Source organism: Phaseolus vulgaris, chromosome 2 (assembly GCF_051622355.1).
Source record: "Phaseolus vulgaris cultivar YP4 chromosome 2, ASM5162235v1, whole genome shotgun sequence".
NCBI lineage: Eukaryota > Viridiplantae > Streptophyta > Magnoliopsida > Fabales > Fabaceae > Phaseolus > Phaseolus vulgaris.
In genome coordinates, this window is record NC_143499.1 from 3,105,085 (window position 1) to 3,123,087 (window position 18,003).

An 18,003-nucleotide genomic window follows, 5' to 3' on the forward strand; every position below is an offset into this window, starting at 1 on the left:
CTTACTTTACCACATTAAAATAGTGGGTTTGGTTGAAAGTTTGTTCTAGAAAACTTATTCAAGAAGGTTGTTTTAAAATTTTTGTTGTGGAATACATTTCATATGTTTTAGAAAGTTTATTCCATAAATTTTGTTATGAAAAAGTTAATTCTAAAAAATATCTCATGTATTCGAGAAAACTTATTTTATAATACATTTCATATATTCTAGAAAAATTGTTATAGAAGTCATACTTCAGAAATCTTATCCCAAAAATTAAGTTTAAAAAATTACAGAAAACTTTTTGCAGAAATAGGTAATTTAAAAGGAGTGGTGATATGTTAATATCATAGTAAAAAATATATTCATTTTATAAACCAATAAAATAATATTTTAATCATATTTAATTTATTTTTTAATTTTAAATATTATTAATTATTATAATATGGTGTCAAGTATATGTTTTAGCGTGTGAAAGAAATCTTTTCCATTCAAAAGTCACATTTACAAATATTAGATGGGATTTTAAAAGTTATAGTGGTGGAGTTAGAAATTGTGGAGGTGCATGAAGAAAAACACTAACATTTTTTTGTCTTAAATAAAACGAAAGTTTTAAAATCCTTTTTTTTTCAATCTTGTAATTTACTTTTATTACACTGATAAAAAATGATAATCTACTTTTATTATATTATAAATTTGAATAATTATTTAGGAATTCGATCCATTCTTTAAAACTATTTTATGAAACGGTTTTTAAAAAAATGAGTTTTTAAGAATAATATTCAGGAAATAAAATGAAACCTATAAGAAAGAAGGGAAGTTAAAAAAATAGAAGATAAAAAAACCAACGACTCAAATATGTTTTTTTTTTTTTTAATTTTCAAAATATATTATGTTAAAAAAAAATTATCGAACAAATTTTCTTGTTTTTTTTTATAAAAAAAGAACAAATAGACTAGTTTAAATATAAAATTCTCACATGTAAAATTGCAAATTACGATATGTTTGTACTAGAAAAAAACAAACACCGTATCGATTATGAGTGTCATCTTTGTGAGGTGTAACAAAATTAATGGAGTGTCAGCTTTGTATATTATTTGAATTAAAATAATAAAACATTTATATTTATTTAACCTTTTGGAAATTGAGTAAGTAACTACTATTTAAGTACATAGATTCATAGTGATCTCATTCTCAAGTGTTTGGAATTTTGCAATAGAAAGACTCATCTAAGAAACTGCCACCTGTATAAAAAGTGCGTGACGTGTCTGAAAAACAAGACACGTACCTCAAAATATTGATCACCTTGCTCTATATAGAGCCACCTTTGCTCACTGTGTAATCATAGTTTCCATTCAAGTTCCCTCACTGTGTTAACAATGGAGCCTCGAAAAAAAGCTTTGCCATTATCTTGGTTCTTGATCTTCTTCGTTATCGTTTCCTTGTGGGGGGTGAAGGCATCAAAGTCTCAAGAGGGACCTGTGGTGGAAAAGGATCAGAGGAGGACATTACTTGCCACAGAATTCGGACAGATAACTGCCCTTGACATCAAGGAAGAACCAGAGAAACAGCCCTACCATCTTCAGTTCATCACATTGGAGCCAAACTCGCTATTTCTTCCTGTGCTTCTACATGCAGATATGGTCTTTTATGTTCACACAGGTGTATAACTTTTAGTTCTCTACATTCTATTCACATCTTATTCAAGGTTTTCTTCAACTGTTGTGGTTGTTGTGATTTTTAACATTATGGAAATTTGTGAACGAGTGTGAATTTTTCAGGGAGTGGAAAGCTGACTTGGGCAAATGATGATGGTACTGGCACGATCCCTTTACGCGAAGGAGATCTTTGCAATCTCAACGAAGAAACTGTTTTCTATATACAGAGCGACTTAGAGGCTGAGAGAAGGAAACTTAGGATTTATGCAATGTTCACCAATACAGAAGACAATACTTTTGTAAGTGCTACACATGTATTCTTTTTTGAACTTACACAGAAATTGAAGGTTTGTTTGTTGTTATTCGTGTTAATTGTTAACCACAAATGCAGAATCCATCAATCGGTGCTTATTCAAGAATCGACGAACTGGTCAAGGGCTTTGATAAGAAAATCATGCAAGCAGCTTTAAAGGTATTGCCTTAGCCACATATCGTAATAGAACTGCCTTGTATAGGGATCATTGTGTACTAAGGACAAAACTACAAATTATGAATTTTGAAGGTGCCAGATGATTTGATTGAAGAAATCATTAACAAGAAAAACACCCCAACTATAGTGCATGCGGATTCAAAGAAGATAAATATTGTCCAGAAACTGGAGGCTTCGTTTCTTAAAAACTTTCTAGGTGTTGGGTCCAACTCCAACAAACTCGAAACATACAACATCTTTGATCATGACCCTGACTTCAAAAATCGTAATGGCTGGAGTGTAGCTGTGTCCAAAACGCAACTAAAGTCATTGAAGCAGACTAACATTGGATTTCTGATGGTGCATTTGACCAAGGTTAGTGATTGTAATAGTCTTAACCGGGTTTGGACCGAACTGGTTTTTATTATTGTGCATGTTTATGAAATTGTACGAAAATTAATTTCCAATCTATAAAATTGAAGGGATCAATTTTGGGGCCTCATTGGAACCCGAAGGCAACAGAGTTGGCAGTGGCGGTAGAAGGGAGAGGCATGGTCCGAGTGGTATGTGGAAGCAGCAATGAAGATGAGACAGAAAGCCTAAACATGAGATTTAAGGTTAATCCGGGCGATGCTTTTGTGGTGCCTAGGTTTCATTCAATGGCTCAGATGTCATTCAACGATGAACCGTTTGTTTTTCTTGGCTTCAGCACTTCAGCAAAGAACAACCATCCTCATTTTTTGGCGGGAAAGGGATCTGTGCTTTATAATCTGAACAGGCAGATACTGGCCACCTCTTTTGGTGTAAGTGACAGAACCATTGACGAGCTTTTGCATTCTCCCAGAGATTCCATCATTTTCGGGTGCAGTTCCTGCGCGGAGGAAGAGGAGAAGATAATGAAGGAGGAAGAGGAGGAGGAAGAAAGGGAGAGGAAGAGAGAGGAGGAGGAGACGAAGAGAGAGGAAGAGGAGGAAGACAGGAAGAAAGAGAGAGAGAGGAAGAGAGAGGAAGAGGAAGCTAAAAGACAACAAGAAGAGAGGGAAAAGAAGCGTGAGGAGGAAGAAGAGAGGGAGCAGCAAGAAGGAACTGGGGGAGAGAAAGAAAGGGAAAGAGAAGAAGAGATAGAGAAGGAGCAAGAAGAAGCTGGGAGAGAGAAAGAAAGGGAAAGAGAAGAAGAGATAGAGAAGGAGCAAGAAGAAGCTGGGAGAGAGAAAGAAAGGGAAAGAGAAGAAGAGATAGAGAAGGAGGAAGAAGAAGCTGGGAGGCAACAGGAGAAGAGGGAAAAGAAAAGAGAGAAAGAAAAAGGTGAAGGGAAGGAAGCAGAGGAGGAAGGCAGGAGGGAAGCAGAAAAGGAAGCAGAAGAAGCATCAGCTAAGAGAGAGCAAGAAAAGAGAAGGAAAAAAGAAGAAGCAGCAGCTAAAGAAGAAGCAGCAGCTAAGAGAGAGCAAGAAAAGAGGGAAATGAGGAGACAAGAGGAAGCTGAAAAGGAGCAAGAAGAAGATAAAAGGGAAGGGGAATCAGAAGTAGCACAGAAGGAGCAAGCAGAAGCTAAAAGAGAGCATGAAAAGAGAGAAAAGAAGCGACAGGAGGAGGGACAAAGGGAAGGAGAAGAAGAAGAAGAAGATCAGGCATGGGGGGAGAGTGTGAGGAGAGAGAAGGGGAAAAGATCAGAAGAAGAAGAAGTAGCACAAGGGGAGCAAGAACAAGCCAAGAGACAACAAGAAGAGAGGGAGAAGAGAAGAGATGAAGATGGTGACCATGATCACATTGAAAGTGAAGCAGAAGAGAATAGCTACAAGAGCAGTTTCGAAGGAAGGAGAGCTCTGAAAGTCAGGAACCTTTGATTCCGTCTTAATGTCTTGGGCTTTATCTCCTCGTATGTATTACAATAAGACCTTTTTTGTTTTTGTCTGTTAACTTTAGCATGCATCCGTTTGTGTTTTTTGCCTGCTTGTTACAAAGTTGAAGGCCAATGTTTCATGAAGCCTGTTGGTGATGGTATGAATAAGGAAGGACTTCTTCCTGCACCTCCATATATTCTTCTTTAATCTTCATAAATTTTTGGTATTCCAAAAATGTCTCTACGGAATAATCCAGAAGATAGATTATTCATATGTTTTGTATGGGATGCAAGAAGAATTTTAAGCCTTAAATATGTACTGCGTATAATTCTATAACAAAATCTATCATAGTTATTTAGATAACATATAAATGTTAAGTGCGGTACAGAGCCTTCATTTTTCGTTTAATCCATATTTTAATTTTAACTAATCATTAAAATTTTAACAATATAATTATTTCTTATACATATATATTTATATCATTATTTTTAAGTACACTTTTAAAATCTTGGGCAAGTTTGTGTTACACTTTCAAGTTATATTTGGATCAATGGAAAGAGAATAGACAAATAAAAACAAAACTGAGTAGTGAACTGAAATAATGAAATATAATTTTTATTTCGTTATTAAGATAGGCTATCATAAATAAAACAAAATTTCAACATATTATTCCTCTTAAATTAGGGACAGAACAATAAATTATGCAAGGAGGAATTAGTTGCACTAGTTTCTATTATATATTATCTTTATTTTATACACATTTCATTCTCTTCAAAGGAAATAAAAAATTAAAGATAAATAATGAATGAGATAGAATAACTTTCATTATTGACAATTCCATGGATTGACTCAGGAAAAAGGGAAAGCAATTACTGTAAAGCCGCAATGACCCTTTTGTAGTGACAAGATTTACTGGGGTAGCAGGGCAACTCAAGTTTGAGAGTACAAAATAGGAGTTCATTCACTTTAAAAAGTGAATGGCCATGTAGAACAAAAATGAGTCAAAGTGAAGATGGCCAAAAACTCACTCGCTAAGTGACCCAGAAATGTATGAGACAACAACAGTTATGTCATCAAGTTTGCCACCATAATAACGGAGTCCAGCCTCCTGAGCAGCAGTAGAAAATGGTGTCGGTCTGCTCTGGTCCAGTGCTCGCTGACGAGCCAGTGCTGCTATCTTCTGAGCAGTTACTTGGGGCTCTAGTCCAGCCCTAATTGCATGTACAACAACTGCAGTGATCTCACTATTGTATAAATTGTCAAATAAGCCATCTGTCCCAGCAATGACTACATCTCCTGAAGTAACAGGTATGGTAAAAACCTGGATCCATTATAGCAAAAAGATATACTGAATTTTTTCACTTTCATAAAGGCATATAATTAAGAGAAGAACATCAAACATCATCTTCCATTAGGCATCCTAAGGAATAATACTAGCACTATAATGAAGGGAGAAACGAAAAAATGCACTATCAGACAATATATATTGTATAGGTGGATGCGGAATGAACAAAAACGGAGCTACGGTGTAGGGAATGAGAAAAGGATGACATGGTTGCACCTTATTTTCATTTTTCACCCCTTCTACCAAGTACTGTTTAACAAAAATCAAAATCTCCCAGTTTTCACCTCTCCATAATTTCCACCTTTCCTACCAGCACACCCCAAGTTTCCCCACGAATTATTTGCACAAAATAGGGAACACTAAACAATTTTCACCCCTCTACCATGAATCAAGTCTAAGGAGAAAAAGAACCTTTTATTGTCCTTCCTGAACGTGAAAGCAAAGCCAAATAAAACAGAATCTCATTAAATAATGTTGCTGTGTCTACTTTACCTCACCGGAGCTGGGTAGATCCGCTCCATTGCCACTCTCCAACTGATAGGTGAAATTGAAGTCATGTTGTTGAACAGGGGACTGGAAAATGGTGCATCCATCTCTAACCACAATGAATCCACTGTCGCCCAAATTAATACCATGTAATCCCTGGACCAAGATAGCAACAACCAAGAATGAAAATAAATCAGTTTGTTACATTTTCCTTTTATACCAGCTCAAAAAAGTAACCCGCCAAATTTACTAGTAACAATAATTTTGCTCGCTGCGAATGAGGTGAGCTTCAATCCATCAAGTGGCAGCTAAAACACCAATCGGACATTATACATAAGAACTTGAGACTTTAAAGCTATATAGAGTATTTAAGAATAAGTATTATCAGCACATATTATCATATGTATGCTGTTATTGCAGAGAAGAACGCACCAAATAATGTAGAAAAAACTGTCTATTTTAGAACACCCAGCATGCTTTTAAGTCCAGTTATAAGCTGAAGCTATTTATCTTTTGACTTTAAAATAGCTAGGTGGGAGACGTGCTCAATAGGAAAGTAATTTTAATCTTCAAACCGATTTGCTACTGTACACAATATTACTTCAAATAGCACGCATTTTTAAACAGGATAAATGTTGGCATGATGTTATACCAGACAACAATTTCCATTATACCGGACTGGTAAAATTGTAGAAAACTTTAATGTTGATGCATATGAGAAGAAAACAAAACACCTAATATTCAGTAGGCATGAAACATGGGTAATGTTTAAGTTCACTCACAAGTGGACAAGACTATTTCTCATTTCAAAGTTCAGAATGAGAAAATTGAATACCTTATCAGTCAGGGCAACAATACAAGCTGTTGATGAACCCTTGGCCTTTGTATTTGAATGAGCCTTCTCTAACACCCTTGTTGGATTAAAAGAACCTTGGGGCTCCTCTTGAATTGCTCTCACTGAATTGGATATAAGTTCCCGGGAAAACAGTCCTGAATTAACACCAACGTCTGCCCAGCCACCTACACCATCAGCAACACCAATTGCTTGTTCATCTGCGCAAATAAAATGAGCATCCTCTCCTCCAGTCTCCTCCTTATCTGGATGTGGTAGATAACAAGATCCTGACAACATCTTCAAGGTATTGCCACCAACAGTAGTTCTGAAATTAACAATGCCCAATACTCTAGATAAGTATCAGCTGAGAAATATAGAATAATTTTAATTTTAGAAGTATAATCTTCTACTGACAAGCTATAAGCCAAATTGGACTCTTACCAAGCTTCATTCATGGAAGTGACTTTGATATCAAATTATGTTATTTAAAAGCAATTTATGGAGAAACAGAATTCAGAATAAAATGAACAGGATCACGTACAGATCAGGTGTAAAAGAGGAATTTGAAAGCTGTTCACCGGGAGGGCTGCCATCAAAAGAGACAGCATGTGCAGCCCCAGCTGATGGGCTGGCAGAAGAAGAGGTACAGAAATTCTTCAGCCATGATCCATGAAGCAAACTCGAATCCCGAATCCTCCAATTAGAATCAAAAGTAGAACTACCAAAACTCAAAGGACCAAACAAAGGTTGTGGTCTCCCTAGATTCACGCCACCCCTTAGGCAGCCTTTAAGAGTTTTGTCTTTGAAGTACATAACAGCAGGCTTTGTGAAGTCTAGCACACTACCACAACCTGAGATTAAACCATCAAAGTAAACATCTCCCAGCACAGCATTGGAATGGGAGGTGGTAGCCATTGATTTTGCGTTAAGCGTGTGGCTAGAAGAGCAATGAGTTGAACCGGGCAAAAAGAATTTTGAATACAGAGAACAAAGAGACAAGCCTGAACTTCTTCTATACAATGCTGCCGGTACTCCTTGTTGCCCAGTTAATCCTTTCCGAATGCGACAGTAAATGGTAGCATTCGGCCTTGAGAAAATACCAGGCATCATCTTAAACCCTTATGCAAAATACCTTAATTCGGTTTCCCCCTTGAAGAAGAACGTGAATCCTTGCGTGTGATTTGACTTTATAAATATCATACCTTTTTTACCCCCAAAAAACCTTGCTTCGGAAGAAATGAATCGCACCCAGATTCTGAAATATTGAAATTTGAACAAATATTATTCAAAGTTTCCAACTTCATGGAATTAAGCACCCCACTAGATATGTAAAGAGCAGGTAGTAAATAATCGGACCAAAAGAGAATAGACGAAGTGAAGGGTACAGCAAGAATGAGAGAGCAAAATCAAATTGATAGAGACAAATGGAGAAATGCATAAGAATTGTAGGAGTGAGTTTGAAGAATTAAATTGATTCTTACAGGTTATGAAATCGCGCTTTAGTCTTCTGTCTGTGTGACTTGTGCCCAGCTCCACAAAAACCTAAAAAGTGTGGGGACACAGTTTTAGGTTTAACGCTATCAAATTCCACTCTCTCTTCACTTTTAATTTTTTTTTTTTTTCTATTACATCAAGAACAAGGGAAAAATAATTATCTGAATTTTCTTTTTCTTTTTCTTTTTACCTTGTAATTAATCCACATGGTTTCTCGATCCATTTTTCACTTTCTTCTAATTTTTCTCACCAAATTTCGGAAATGGATATTTCAAGTTATGTGAAAACTTTCTGTTTATTTCCTTTTGATAGATATTAAATGCGATGGTGAAATTATATTTTTTATAAATTAAATATAAACAAGCTACGGTGACTAAAAATACTTAAAAACAGGGAAAAACATTTTTTTTATGACATTCACAACAAACAAAATCATAATAAATTGTTAATTTAATAATCAAAATCGTAATTTATAATTACTTAATTTTCTAAACTAAAAGTGTTACTAGTCTTTCACTTTATTTCTGTAAAAAATAACTCCTCATGTAGCACTTATTTTCTGGTCTTAGAATTTTAACACTTTACAACTTTTTGTTATTTTAGTGATGATTTTATTATTTACTCACATTTTAATCCTCAAAAATCTTTTAAAATTTCAATTAATTCTGACTTAGATTGTGGTTCGATTTGTTCCACTTTTGAAGGATTTATATGGGATGAGAATACACTTTGTCGATCTTAAAATTTTTTGGGAGCATCTCAAGCACATAAAGAAGACTTTTGTACAAGTTTTGAATAAGTTTTGTATAATCTTCTTCTTGCATCAATGAATATTTGATATTTGTTCAGATTGATGAAGATATGTATGTTGTAGGTTTTAAGACTATAAAAATCAACTTCATGAAAGAATAATATTATTTAAAGGTGACAAACCTTTTAGTGTGCGCAAAAAGTTGGATCTTATTTGTAGATTTCTAGGATTTTGGAAAGTTATTTCTCTGAAAAAAAATGGTTTTATGATTTGTTTTCCATGAAAACATGAGAAGAGTTCTAACCGTGGGTCTTGGAATCTCAATCTAAGTATCTTTAGAGCCTTTGTTTAGACTAAAGACTTTTGTTGTGTTTGGATTGAGGTGAGAATTTGTGAGGAGGAAAGGATGAGGAGGAAAGGAAGTGGATTAGAGAGGATGTGTGAGTTTGTTTGGATTGAGAGATGATAAAGTGGATTTGTGAGGATTGTTTATTAAAATCTATGAGTGATGTAATAGTTAGGAGATAATTTAGAGATTAGGTTAAAGGTGTAAAATGTAAGTTTATCAATTTATCTTTGTTATTAAAAAATATTTTAATAATGAGTTATGGTATATTTTTGTGTGTAGGTTTTAGTTAATTATTTTTTCTAATATATAATATTCATAATTATTGTTATTTTATAATAAAAAATAATTTTGTATTAATTCAAATAAATGTATGAAAATAATATTTATTATTATATACATTTGTTATTTTATATAATTATATATGTTTTTTTGATATTATAATTATATTTTATTATTTTTATTATTTTTATTATTTATAATTATATGTTGTTATTAATAGTATAATTATTTTTTTAAAATTATTAAATAAATTTATCTAATATTTAAATTTATATATTATATATTGTATATATATACTTATATTAATAATTATAATAATAGTAAAATAATTAATATTATTAATATTTTGAATAATTTATGTTTTAAAAATAATGTACAATATAGTAGCATGATAAAATTCACATATTTTCATAAATATTATAAAATACCGACTATAAACATGAAAAATTATATTTTATTTTTTATGTATAATTTTTTATTTCAATTTATATTCAATAAAATAAAGAAAATAAAATAAAAAATTTCGCTTATTATTAATAAACATTGGATGAACATGAGATAGTCAGTGATTACAATAAATAGATAAAGTCATTACATTATAATCCTAAATGATATGGTATCATGGGAATTTTAAAAAATTACAAACTTAATAACGTTCAATAACACAATAAATTTAATTGACAATCAAAACAAGTTCAACATAAAAAACAATAATAACACAATAAAAATACAATCAATGTTCTTTATTATCTTGAAGCTGGTGAAGGGTATCTTCTATTTAACCCAAACGTGTGTTGATATCCAACCTCATGCTTGAGATACTTTCCTCTATATTTTGAATTTCCCCCAAATTTGTGTAACATCGTCGAATCATGAGGGATTTTGGGTTGAGGATGACCGCTTACAACATGTTTTTGAGGCAATGGAATGTCTTCGTGTTTTTGTTCATGTTCGTCATCGGACCTTCCAAGTTGTCACACACCATTGTCCTCAAAGATATTCATTTTCTTCATGGTTTTTTTCCCGAATAAGTTATTTCACCCTAACATGATTGATGACTATCTCATCAAGTTCATGCCATAAAGCAACATGAGGTGTGTGATTAAACAGCCATATGGAAGAAGCATATCATGGTCACGACATTTTATCATGTGTTGCGTGATATAATAAGGTCAACTAATCATTACATTACCTTTTAGGCACCATAACATGAAAACATCTTCATGAACCAACTGTGAGAAGTTGCTCCCCCGAGGACACAACATGTGCATCCATGTGTAATGAAGTTGTTTGTCATTAATAGTCAAACTACCTACTTTTCTTACATTTTGACCGTGTACCTCTTCTCTTGTCATGGTTAATAAGGCATGTTGACAATCAAAATGTATGTCTTCAGGGATGGTACCAGGGGTTAACAAGAGACCATCATATTTCAAATTCACCACGTTCATTCAATCCCTATGTCTAATTATAATCTTGTGTGTGCCGATCTGAGTAGCAAGGTAACCTTGTGTCGTTAGATGAATATTTGAATAAAAAAAAACCCTAACCATATCCTCATGATATGGTAGTCTTATACCAAGAAAGTGTTGTAATCCTTGGAAGTCTTGAAACTAAAAACCAGATGTGGCAAAAAAATGGGAAATCTAAGACTTTTAAAGGTATGACTGGTTTGCCGTGAATTTTTTTCTCAAATGTAACCATCTGACGTTTCGTTTGGAAGCAAAACAATTTTGCAGGTTCGTATTCAACATATTGAACTGATTCTCAATTAGATCCACCATGGGGCCTTTTTTCTCTTTGATCACCTAGATGACGATGTCCCACCGGATGGTTGAGAGGGCGCAAATGGAGTATTATCTAGACTGTCAGTCGATTGAACATATGCTACAGGTGAGCGTGGAAGTTCGTGGTCTGCAGCATGAAACTCTAGCAGCTCAGGTATATAGTCCATGTTATGATCGCCTAAGTCCACACTTAAATTTTCTGTGTGCTCCGGTCTAGATGCCAATCGGGTTGTCTTTTGACCACTTCCAGTGACTCTATTGTTTGACCACAACTCCTCCATAAGATCATAGTACTAAATGGATTTGGCACACCACTTATCATGAGATGGTTTCGCCTACAAAAAGTGAGGTGTTACTAATCACTAATGAGTGTCGAATGAATTTTTTAATTATTTACTATATTATAATAAAAATAAATATTTTAGTATATTTTTTTAAACCTAATCGCTAATGAGTTATGTTTCTCATTTAATTCATTTTGTTTCTCATCTATACATGGATATTACAACATTATGAGTAACTTTCTTTATAAATTTTTACAGAAAGTTATTGGTAGAAATTTATATGTTTTTCATGATTTAATGTCTCATTTTTTAAACCTTCTATTCCTTTTCTTTCCTTCTCAGGTTTGTGTTCGGAAACAAACACTTTTCTAATATTCTTAAGAATCTGACTAATTAATAATTTATGTTATTGTTAGTTGAAACTTATAAATATATGTGACATAGGTAAGTTGACAAAACAATTATTTAGTCGTCATCTATCTTCATTTCCAAGTGAATTCATTAAATATATATTAAAAAAATTACATTAAAATTGTCCATTTAATTTTATGAATAGTTGATAATCCATCCATTATTTCTTAAAATTTGATGGATCCCCCATTGATCAAAATTAATCCACTCAATTTTTTTCATAATATATATATATTTTTTTTTAAGTTTTTAAAATCGATGTAAAATGAAAAAAAAGGGTTCGCCGTTGAAGCTGGGGTAACGGCGTACGTGTTTGTCAATGAATGCAGGTGAGTGACTTTGACCAAAAGTAAAATTTGAAGGCCTATTTGGGGCTAGATTGCATGGATTTGCAATGGTTTCTTCATGCTTATTATATGATACACAAATGTCAAAAGTCTTGTTGCTTATGCAACTGGGGCACCTTACTATTTATTACTCATCCGCAACTTCTTTTCTTTGAATTCTTTCTTACTTTCTTCTTTTTATTCCCAGGAATTGACGCCATAATAATCTTTTATAGAGAAAAGTTGCAATTGCATCCAAAGAGCAATTGATTCATGGGGAAAATTTTGAACTTCAATGGAATACACTCCTTCACAACATAATGACAATGCATATTCGCGATAAACATTCAACCAACCATTTACCGCTAACAGTAGAAGAAAACATCAGAGTTTCCTGATTTATGTCTACAAGCTACAGCTATGGACCAAACAAACTATCCAACATCGGAATTAATTCATAGTTTGATCAACTCAAAACTGTAGATGGCCAAGAAGCAAAAGATTTGTAGATGTATAGTCTTGTCTGTGGCACCAACCCAACATCAATTTCAACCTCTTGCACAACACCTTTAATTCACCATATCCAGTTCTCCATAGCAAACATATTATTGTAACTTCTGTCATTACTCATGGAAAGAAGGCTCCCCGTGCCTTTTCTTTGATATAATAATAAATATACATTCTTTTCCGCTCACATTAGATGCATCAGATAATCCGAAATGACCCTTTAAGCGCATTACCTGTGGCACTGCTCTCAATATGAGCATACTACATCTTACTAATCCAATTGAACTGCAATTTCACATTGTACAAGAGGCCATATAACTCTGTACAAACCAGAACTTCTCGCCCTGAAAAATATTGTTCTTGGCTCCTTGCAACCAAAAATATCAAGTACTCCTCCCAATATCTTTGCCAGGGAATTCTCCGCTGCCAAAGGATGCTGCTGCTGCAGCAGCAGTAACATCCAGACTGCCACCAATTGAGGTAATAAGTGCCGATAAGCCTCCACCGGGGTTGCCCCCAGCAGCCATTCCCAGCCCGAGAAAATCAAGGGTGGTCTGCTTTGGACCAAACACAGAGGGAGTCCCCATCATTAACTCCTTTAGTCCAGAGCTGCCATCGCAGGGAAGCCCGAGTCCAAGACCTGCAGGAACTGAGGCACCCTCCGGTTCCCCTGGCTGCTGACCCCATTGCAAACTATCTTGCTGACCTGATGAGGTTGACGCAGACGACACTATGCCTAATCCACGAAGAAAAGAGGCATTTGTGGCAGCTGCACCCATTTGGGCGGCTTTCTGTAGCAAAGCAGTAGCGGACATGGCTGGCTGTGGCGGTGGGGCATATTGACGGCACTCCTGTAATCCTGTTCCAAAAATGGATGACCCGTGATTGGTAGCAAGGCACAGAGAGATGGGCTCCGAAGATGAAGGCCTTGAGAGGTCTGCTGGATGATCTGGATGCCCCATGGCCCTGATTAGGTCAGTGAATGCTGGTGTTTGAGAATGGAGGCTTGCAGTTGCGGATGCTGCTGTTGATGAAGCAAACAGGCTTGCAAATACACTGCTGCTACCCCCACCATTGCTGTTGCTTGTTGAGCTAGTGGTGCTGGTACTGGTACCGCTGCTGCTACAGCTTCCACTCATAGCAGGATTAGCCTGCGTTTCTTCTATGACTTGAGGGGAATTTTCTGGCAACTCTGAAAGATCAAAACAAGGGAAAAAGTAGTAGTAATATTAATAATAAGAATGATATTACTGTCGACAATAATTAAAGAGTGAAGAAGCAGCCACTAACTGTGCATAGACTTGTAAAGTTTGAGTGTTTACTTTTATGTTAAAGTTGGAAAGTAAAGAACAAATAATGGTTTCCTTTCTCAAATGCACTCCCCCTTCCACCCCCCAAAAAACAAAGCTTTTCTTTCTCTTTTTAGCTTTTGAATCTTTTATGAGTTTCTTTGTCCACAATTGCATAGTTTACACCCACAGTTCCAAAGAACACCTTTTCCACGGTTACTTTAATACTTCCATTACTTAATTACTTTCATAATTTTATTACTTAATTAGCTCTCCCAATCCCATTTCACTTACTCTGATGTTATGAATATATACAAACAACCAATCGCAGATGAAAACAAAGGACGATAGCAGACAAAAACCAGTAAGCTCCAGGATCACAGAGAGAGAAAAAGAAAAACACCACTCACAAAAACAACAAAATGCTTTGTTGGTCTAGTTTTAACCATATCAAACGCGACAAAAGAAACGACCGAGTAGATTTCAATGTTTTCCAGATTCGGATATTATCTACCTGGATTTTGTGTCTGCAAAGCAGACGACGATACAACAACACTGTTTGACTTAGGACTAGCCGGCGGTGCAGGAGGCGGGGGAGGCGTAGCCACCGCCGCCGGAGGCGACGAATCACCGGTCACAGCCTTCGAATCTGACTCGGAACTAGCCTTTGCAACAGTCTGAGGCTGAGATCTTGCACTTTCCTCTGCCAACGCATCACAAAAAGCCCTATGCGTGATGAAGCTATCCCTCCTTCAAAAATAACAAAACTTTCACAAACCCCAAATAAAAACTTTGGTGACAGTATCACAAGGGTGAAAGGCAAAAGAGTAAAGACCTTGAGAAGAGGGTACCACAATCGCATTTATACTCTCGGGTACCGCAAATCTTGGAGTGAGCCTTCCAATCGGATTGAACCGCGTATTTCTTGGAGCACTTGTCGCATTTCCACTTCTTCTCGCCGTGTTTTCTGCAGAAGTGCTTCTTAATCCCCGTGAGATCCCCCAAAGCTCTAGAAGGATCGTGGTGAACGCATGTCGGTTCGGGACACACGTACACTCTCTTCCTCACCTCCTTGCTCGACCTCTGCCTCAGCTTCCACGGCAGATTGTGACCCCTCCGATGAAGCTGAAGGTTCTGGTCCCTCTGAAAACCCTTGTTGCATATTTCACACACGAACCGGTTCGTCGCCATCAGGGTCTTCGGAGACAGAGCAATCACCTCAGCATCCGGATCTGAATAACCCCACAAACAACAAAATAAGAAAAAAAAAAAAACGCAACACGGTGATGCTTGACGAAATCTTTTGTTGTACCTGGCATTCCTGGAAGGTTTCGCTTCTTCTTTGTTGTGGGTTTTGGAGGCACTGTCTGATTGCCAGAGGAAGACACGCTAGCCTCCCCTGAAGCTGTGGAAACATTGTCCAAGTCAACCGGCATGGGAACCTTAAACAGCTCGAGGATTTTTCAGAAGGAAAAAAATCTAAAGGGCATTTACCCTCACAGAAAGTTTCGGTTTTTGATCGTTTTTCTTATATGGGTTCCTTCTTTTTCTTCTAGGGTTTCCAATCTCCTTTGCTCTTATCTACCGGTCAACCTACAATCTTTCTTTATGCTCTCCTTTTTCTCACTTACCCACCACCTACCGGCTCTGATGATTGGGTCTCTGACCAAAATTCACGTTAACCGAAGAACTCAAATGATTAGACCCAATTGGACAGGGTAGCCGGCTATTGAAGTTGGATCCAACAAATATCGCAGAAATTAAGGTTTGATTTTTGGGAGAGAAAGAGTGTAGCAGGTGGCAGCACCCCAACGAGAAGGAAAAGGCAGAAGCAGAAGCAGCAGAAGGTCCTCGATCTCGTTTGTTCTTCTCTTGGTTGTTTCCAAAGATGTAACTTTTGTCATCAGAAAATGAGGTGATAAATGGAAAAGTCGCGGGGCAATAAAAATTATAAGATGTTAAGTATGATTAATTAGTAGTAATGAAGATGGGATTGTGCGGGTAAGGTGATGTCAGATTTTTTTTTTGTCTGTGTCGTGTGTGTAGATTAGAGAAATTGTAGTATAACAGTACATGTACAATATAATACTGGTATACTAAAATATAACAAGGAGAGAGAGTGTGTGTGTGTTTGTTGTGTTGTGGGAGTGAAACTTTGCGCGTTGAAGTTGGCATGTTCAATGAAGTTGTTGAAGGGAATGGTTCAATTTGCAATGGTGAGTACAGCACAGTGCTGGACACATGGAAGAGAGGTTTACTCTTTTTTTTGTCGTTTTCTGCTTTGTTTGAATGCGAGCTCTGTAAGAACCGACAGCGATTGCTCATTCAGAATTTTGGATAAATAATAAATAAAACTACTTCTTTTAAAACATTTACTAAAACAGTAGATATTATAAAAAAATAGTTTATTAAAAATATACGAGTGAGAAATATAATGTACGTGAATCTTGTTCCACTTTATACACAAATTCGTTGTAGTCTCATAATCTTTAAGTTCTTTAAACTTCTTTTTCTCTTGCATGCGTTCTGTCTGTCGGCGAGTACCTGTGACTGCACTTCAATGCTCAAGTCAGTGTTTGTGATTAGTTTGTTTTCTTTGAATATTAAAAATGTACATTTCCCCCCTTTCAAAAGTCTAATATATAGGACTTGGGTCTTCTCCTGCGTGGGTCAGGTACCACTAAAACGTGTGTAGTGGTCATTAGGTCGTGTGTAATGATTTTCTGATATAGTGTCTTTCGTAGTGTATTTTGTACTCATTCAACGTCAGCTATAATTGTATTTTTGCCACGTATTTATTATGTTATATTATTAATTCGTGTTTTAAATAAAAATCATATGTTTTATTTAATGTTAAAAAATAACTACGGAATAAAATATATTTTAAATTAAAGCATATTTTGGTAACTTTTTTCAACTTCATCTTTCTTTTAAAGAAAATATTAATCAATGTAAAGTTAGACATTAAGTGTAAGTAAAATTGGTTTGTGAGGTTGTATTAAAGACACATGAACCTTCTTTGTAGTTGTAAATAGATCTTACGGATACAATAAATATGTTCCAATTTCGTTATAATTTGGTTTTGAAATAAATATATTTAATTTCTGAACTGTTTAAACTACAACCATTTTTATTCAAAATTAATTTCATCAATGCTAATCTAAACCTACACACTCAATTCGTTTATAATTCTCTACCTATTTCTTCTTTGGTTCCTATTTTTTAACAATTTCTCCCAAGGCACCAAGCATATGTTGAAAATGTAAATCATGTGAAATTGTGTTACTATGTCTGTATTTGTTTCATCATTACATATTGATTCAAGACATTCATTTTTTTCATGATAAATTAAGCTTTGAATTCCATTTAAAAAGTATCTCCGTGCATTTAAATACTAATATATAAAGACATTCATATTTTCATGATATATATTAAACATTCATTGTGAAGTCTATAGAGTGATTGTAACTAAATAAAACACAATATCTTAATGATGTCAATTATAACTCCAACATCATTTCTTCTAATATTTTGAGTTATCATAATAATTCACAAATATATATATATATATATATATATATATATATATATATAATATAAAATAGTTATAATAAGTATATATATTGCTTTAAACATAACAAACCATGCTAATTTAATATATATATATATATATATATATATTAATTAAATATATTTCATCTAATACTAATACTTGATTTATCAAAAGTTTCTGTAAGAAATTTATCTTTGTATTTCATGTTAGATAATAATTTAGTATCATAAAAAATATTTCACGACACATTTATATATATATATAGAGGAATACTTTTTCACCTGAGTTGTATCATGTTATTTATGTAATGTAGCTCAAAAAAACATAATTAATCTTAAAAGTCCACTTCTTACTTTGAGT

The 18,003-nt window shown here is 34.8% G+C and overlaps 3 protein-coding genes across 4 annotated transcripts; 1 reads left to right on the plus strand and 2 right to left on the minus strand.

Moving 5' to 3' along the window:
* Positions 1 to 1,316: 1,316 nt before the first annotated feature.
* LOC137810203 (RmlC-like cupins superfamily protein) lies at positions 1,317 to 4,133 on the plus strand. The gene is made up of 5 exons (XM_068611357.2): positions 1,317 to 1,641; positions 1,761 to 1,936; positions 2,029 to 2,109; positions 2,200 to 2,481; positions 2,589 to 4,133. The coding sequence occupies exons 1-5, from the start codon at positions 1,359 to 1,361 to the stop codon at positions 3,948 to 3,950; spliced, it is 2,184 nt and encodes a 727-aa protein (XP_068467458.1). The 5' UTR covers positions 1,317 to 1,358; the 3' UTR covers positions 3,951 to 4,133.
* A 616-nt stretch (positions 4,134 to 4,749) lies between these two features.
* On the minus strand, positions 4,750 to 8,221 carry LOC137810204 (putative protein phosphatase 2C 80). Of its 2 annotated transcripts, XM_068611358.2 has the most exons (5): positions 8,095 to 8,221; positions 7,155 to 7,868; positions 6,614 to 6,938; positions 5,785 to 5,934; positions 4,750 to 5,268 (listed from the first exon to the last, which is right to left on the minus strand). In XM_068611358.2, exons 2-5 carry the CDS (start codon positions 7,721 to 7,723, stop codon positions 4,972 to 4,974), a joined length of 1,341 nt encoding a protein of 446 aa, XP_068467459.1. In that variant the 5' UTR covers positions 7,724 to 7,868; positions 8,095 to 8,221; the 3' UTR covers positions 4,750 to 4,971. The 2 variants fall into 2 exon arrangements, with proteins under 2 accessions (XP_068467459.1, XP_068467460.1); XM_068611359.2 differs by lacking the exon at positions 8,095 to 8,221 and having other exon boundaries at positions 7,155 to 8,085.
* A 4,322-nt stretch (positions 8,222 to 12,543) lies between these two features.
* LOC137810201 (zinc finger protein GAI-ASSOCIATED FACTOR 1) lies at positions 12,544 to 16,312 on the minus strand. The gene is made up of 4 exons (XM_068611356.1): positions 15,403 to 16,312; positions 14,926 to 15,322; positions 14,605 to 14,840; positions 12,544 to 13,993 (listed from the first exon to the last, which is right to left on the minus strand). The coding sequence occupies exons 1-4, from the start codon at positions 15,524 to 15,526 to the stop codon at positions 13,185 to 13,187; spliced, it is 1,566 nt and encodes a 521-aa protein (XP_068467457.1). The 5' UTR covers positions 15,527 to 16,312; the 3' UTR covers positions 12,544 to 13,184.
* Between the last annotated feature and the right edge of the window lie 1,691 nt (positions 16,313 to 18,003).

Excerpts from the sequence above, each read along its gene's own strand:
- LOC137810203 (XM_068611357.2), top strand. The coding sequence starts at position 1,359 with ATGGAGCCTCGAAAAAAAGCTTTGCCATTATCTTGGTTCTTGATCTTC. Across the intron at positions 2,110-2,199 it reads TCATGCAAGCAGCTTTAAAG|GTGCCAGATGATTTGATTGA; the intron begins GTATTGCCTTAG and ends TGAATTTTGAAG. Across the intron at positions 2,482-2,588 it reads TGATGGTGCATTTGACCAAG|GGATCAATTTTGGGGCCTCA; the intron begins GTTAGTGATTGT and ends ATAAAATTGAAG.
- LOC137810204 (XM_068611358.2), bottom strand. The coding sequence starts at position 7,723 with ATGATGCCTGGTATTTTCTCAAGGCCGAATGCTACCATTTACTGTCGC. Across the intron at positions 5,935-6,613 it reads TTGTTGCCCTGACTGATAAG|GGATTACATGGTATTAATTT; the intron begins GTATTCAATTTT and ends ATCTTGGTCCAG. Across the intron at positions 5,269-5,784 it reads ATCTACCCAGCTCCGGTGAG|GTTTTTACCATACCTGTTAC; the intron begins GTAAAGTAGACA and ends TAATGGATCCAG.
- LOC137810201 (XM_068611356.1), bottom strand. The coding sequence starts at position 15,526 with ATGCCGGTTGACTTGGACAATGTTTCCACAGCTTCAGGGGAGGCTAGC. Across the intron at positions 15,323-15,402 it reads AAACCTTCCAGGAATGCCAG|ATCCGGATGCTGAGGTGATT; the intron begins GTACAACAAAAG and ends GGGGTTATTCAG. Across the intron at positions 13,994-14,604 it reads TTTGCAGACACAAAATCCAG|AGTTGCCAGAAAATTCCCCT; the intron begins GTAGATAATATC and ends TTGATCTTTCAG.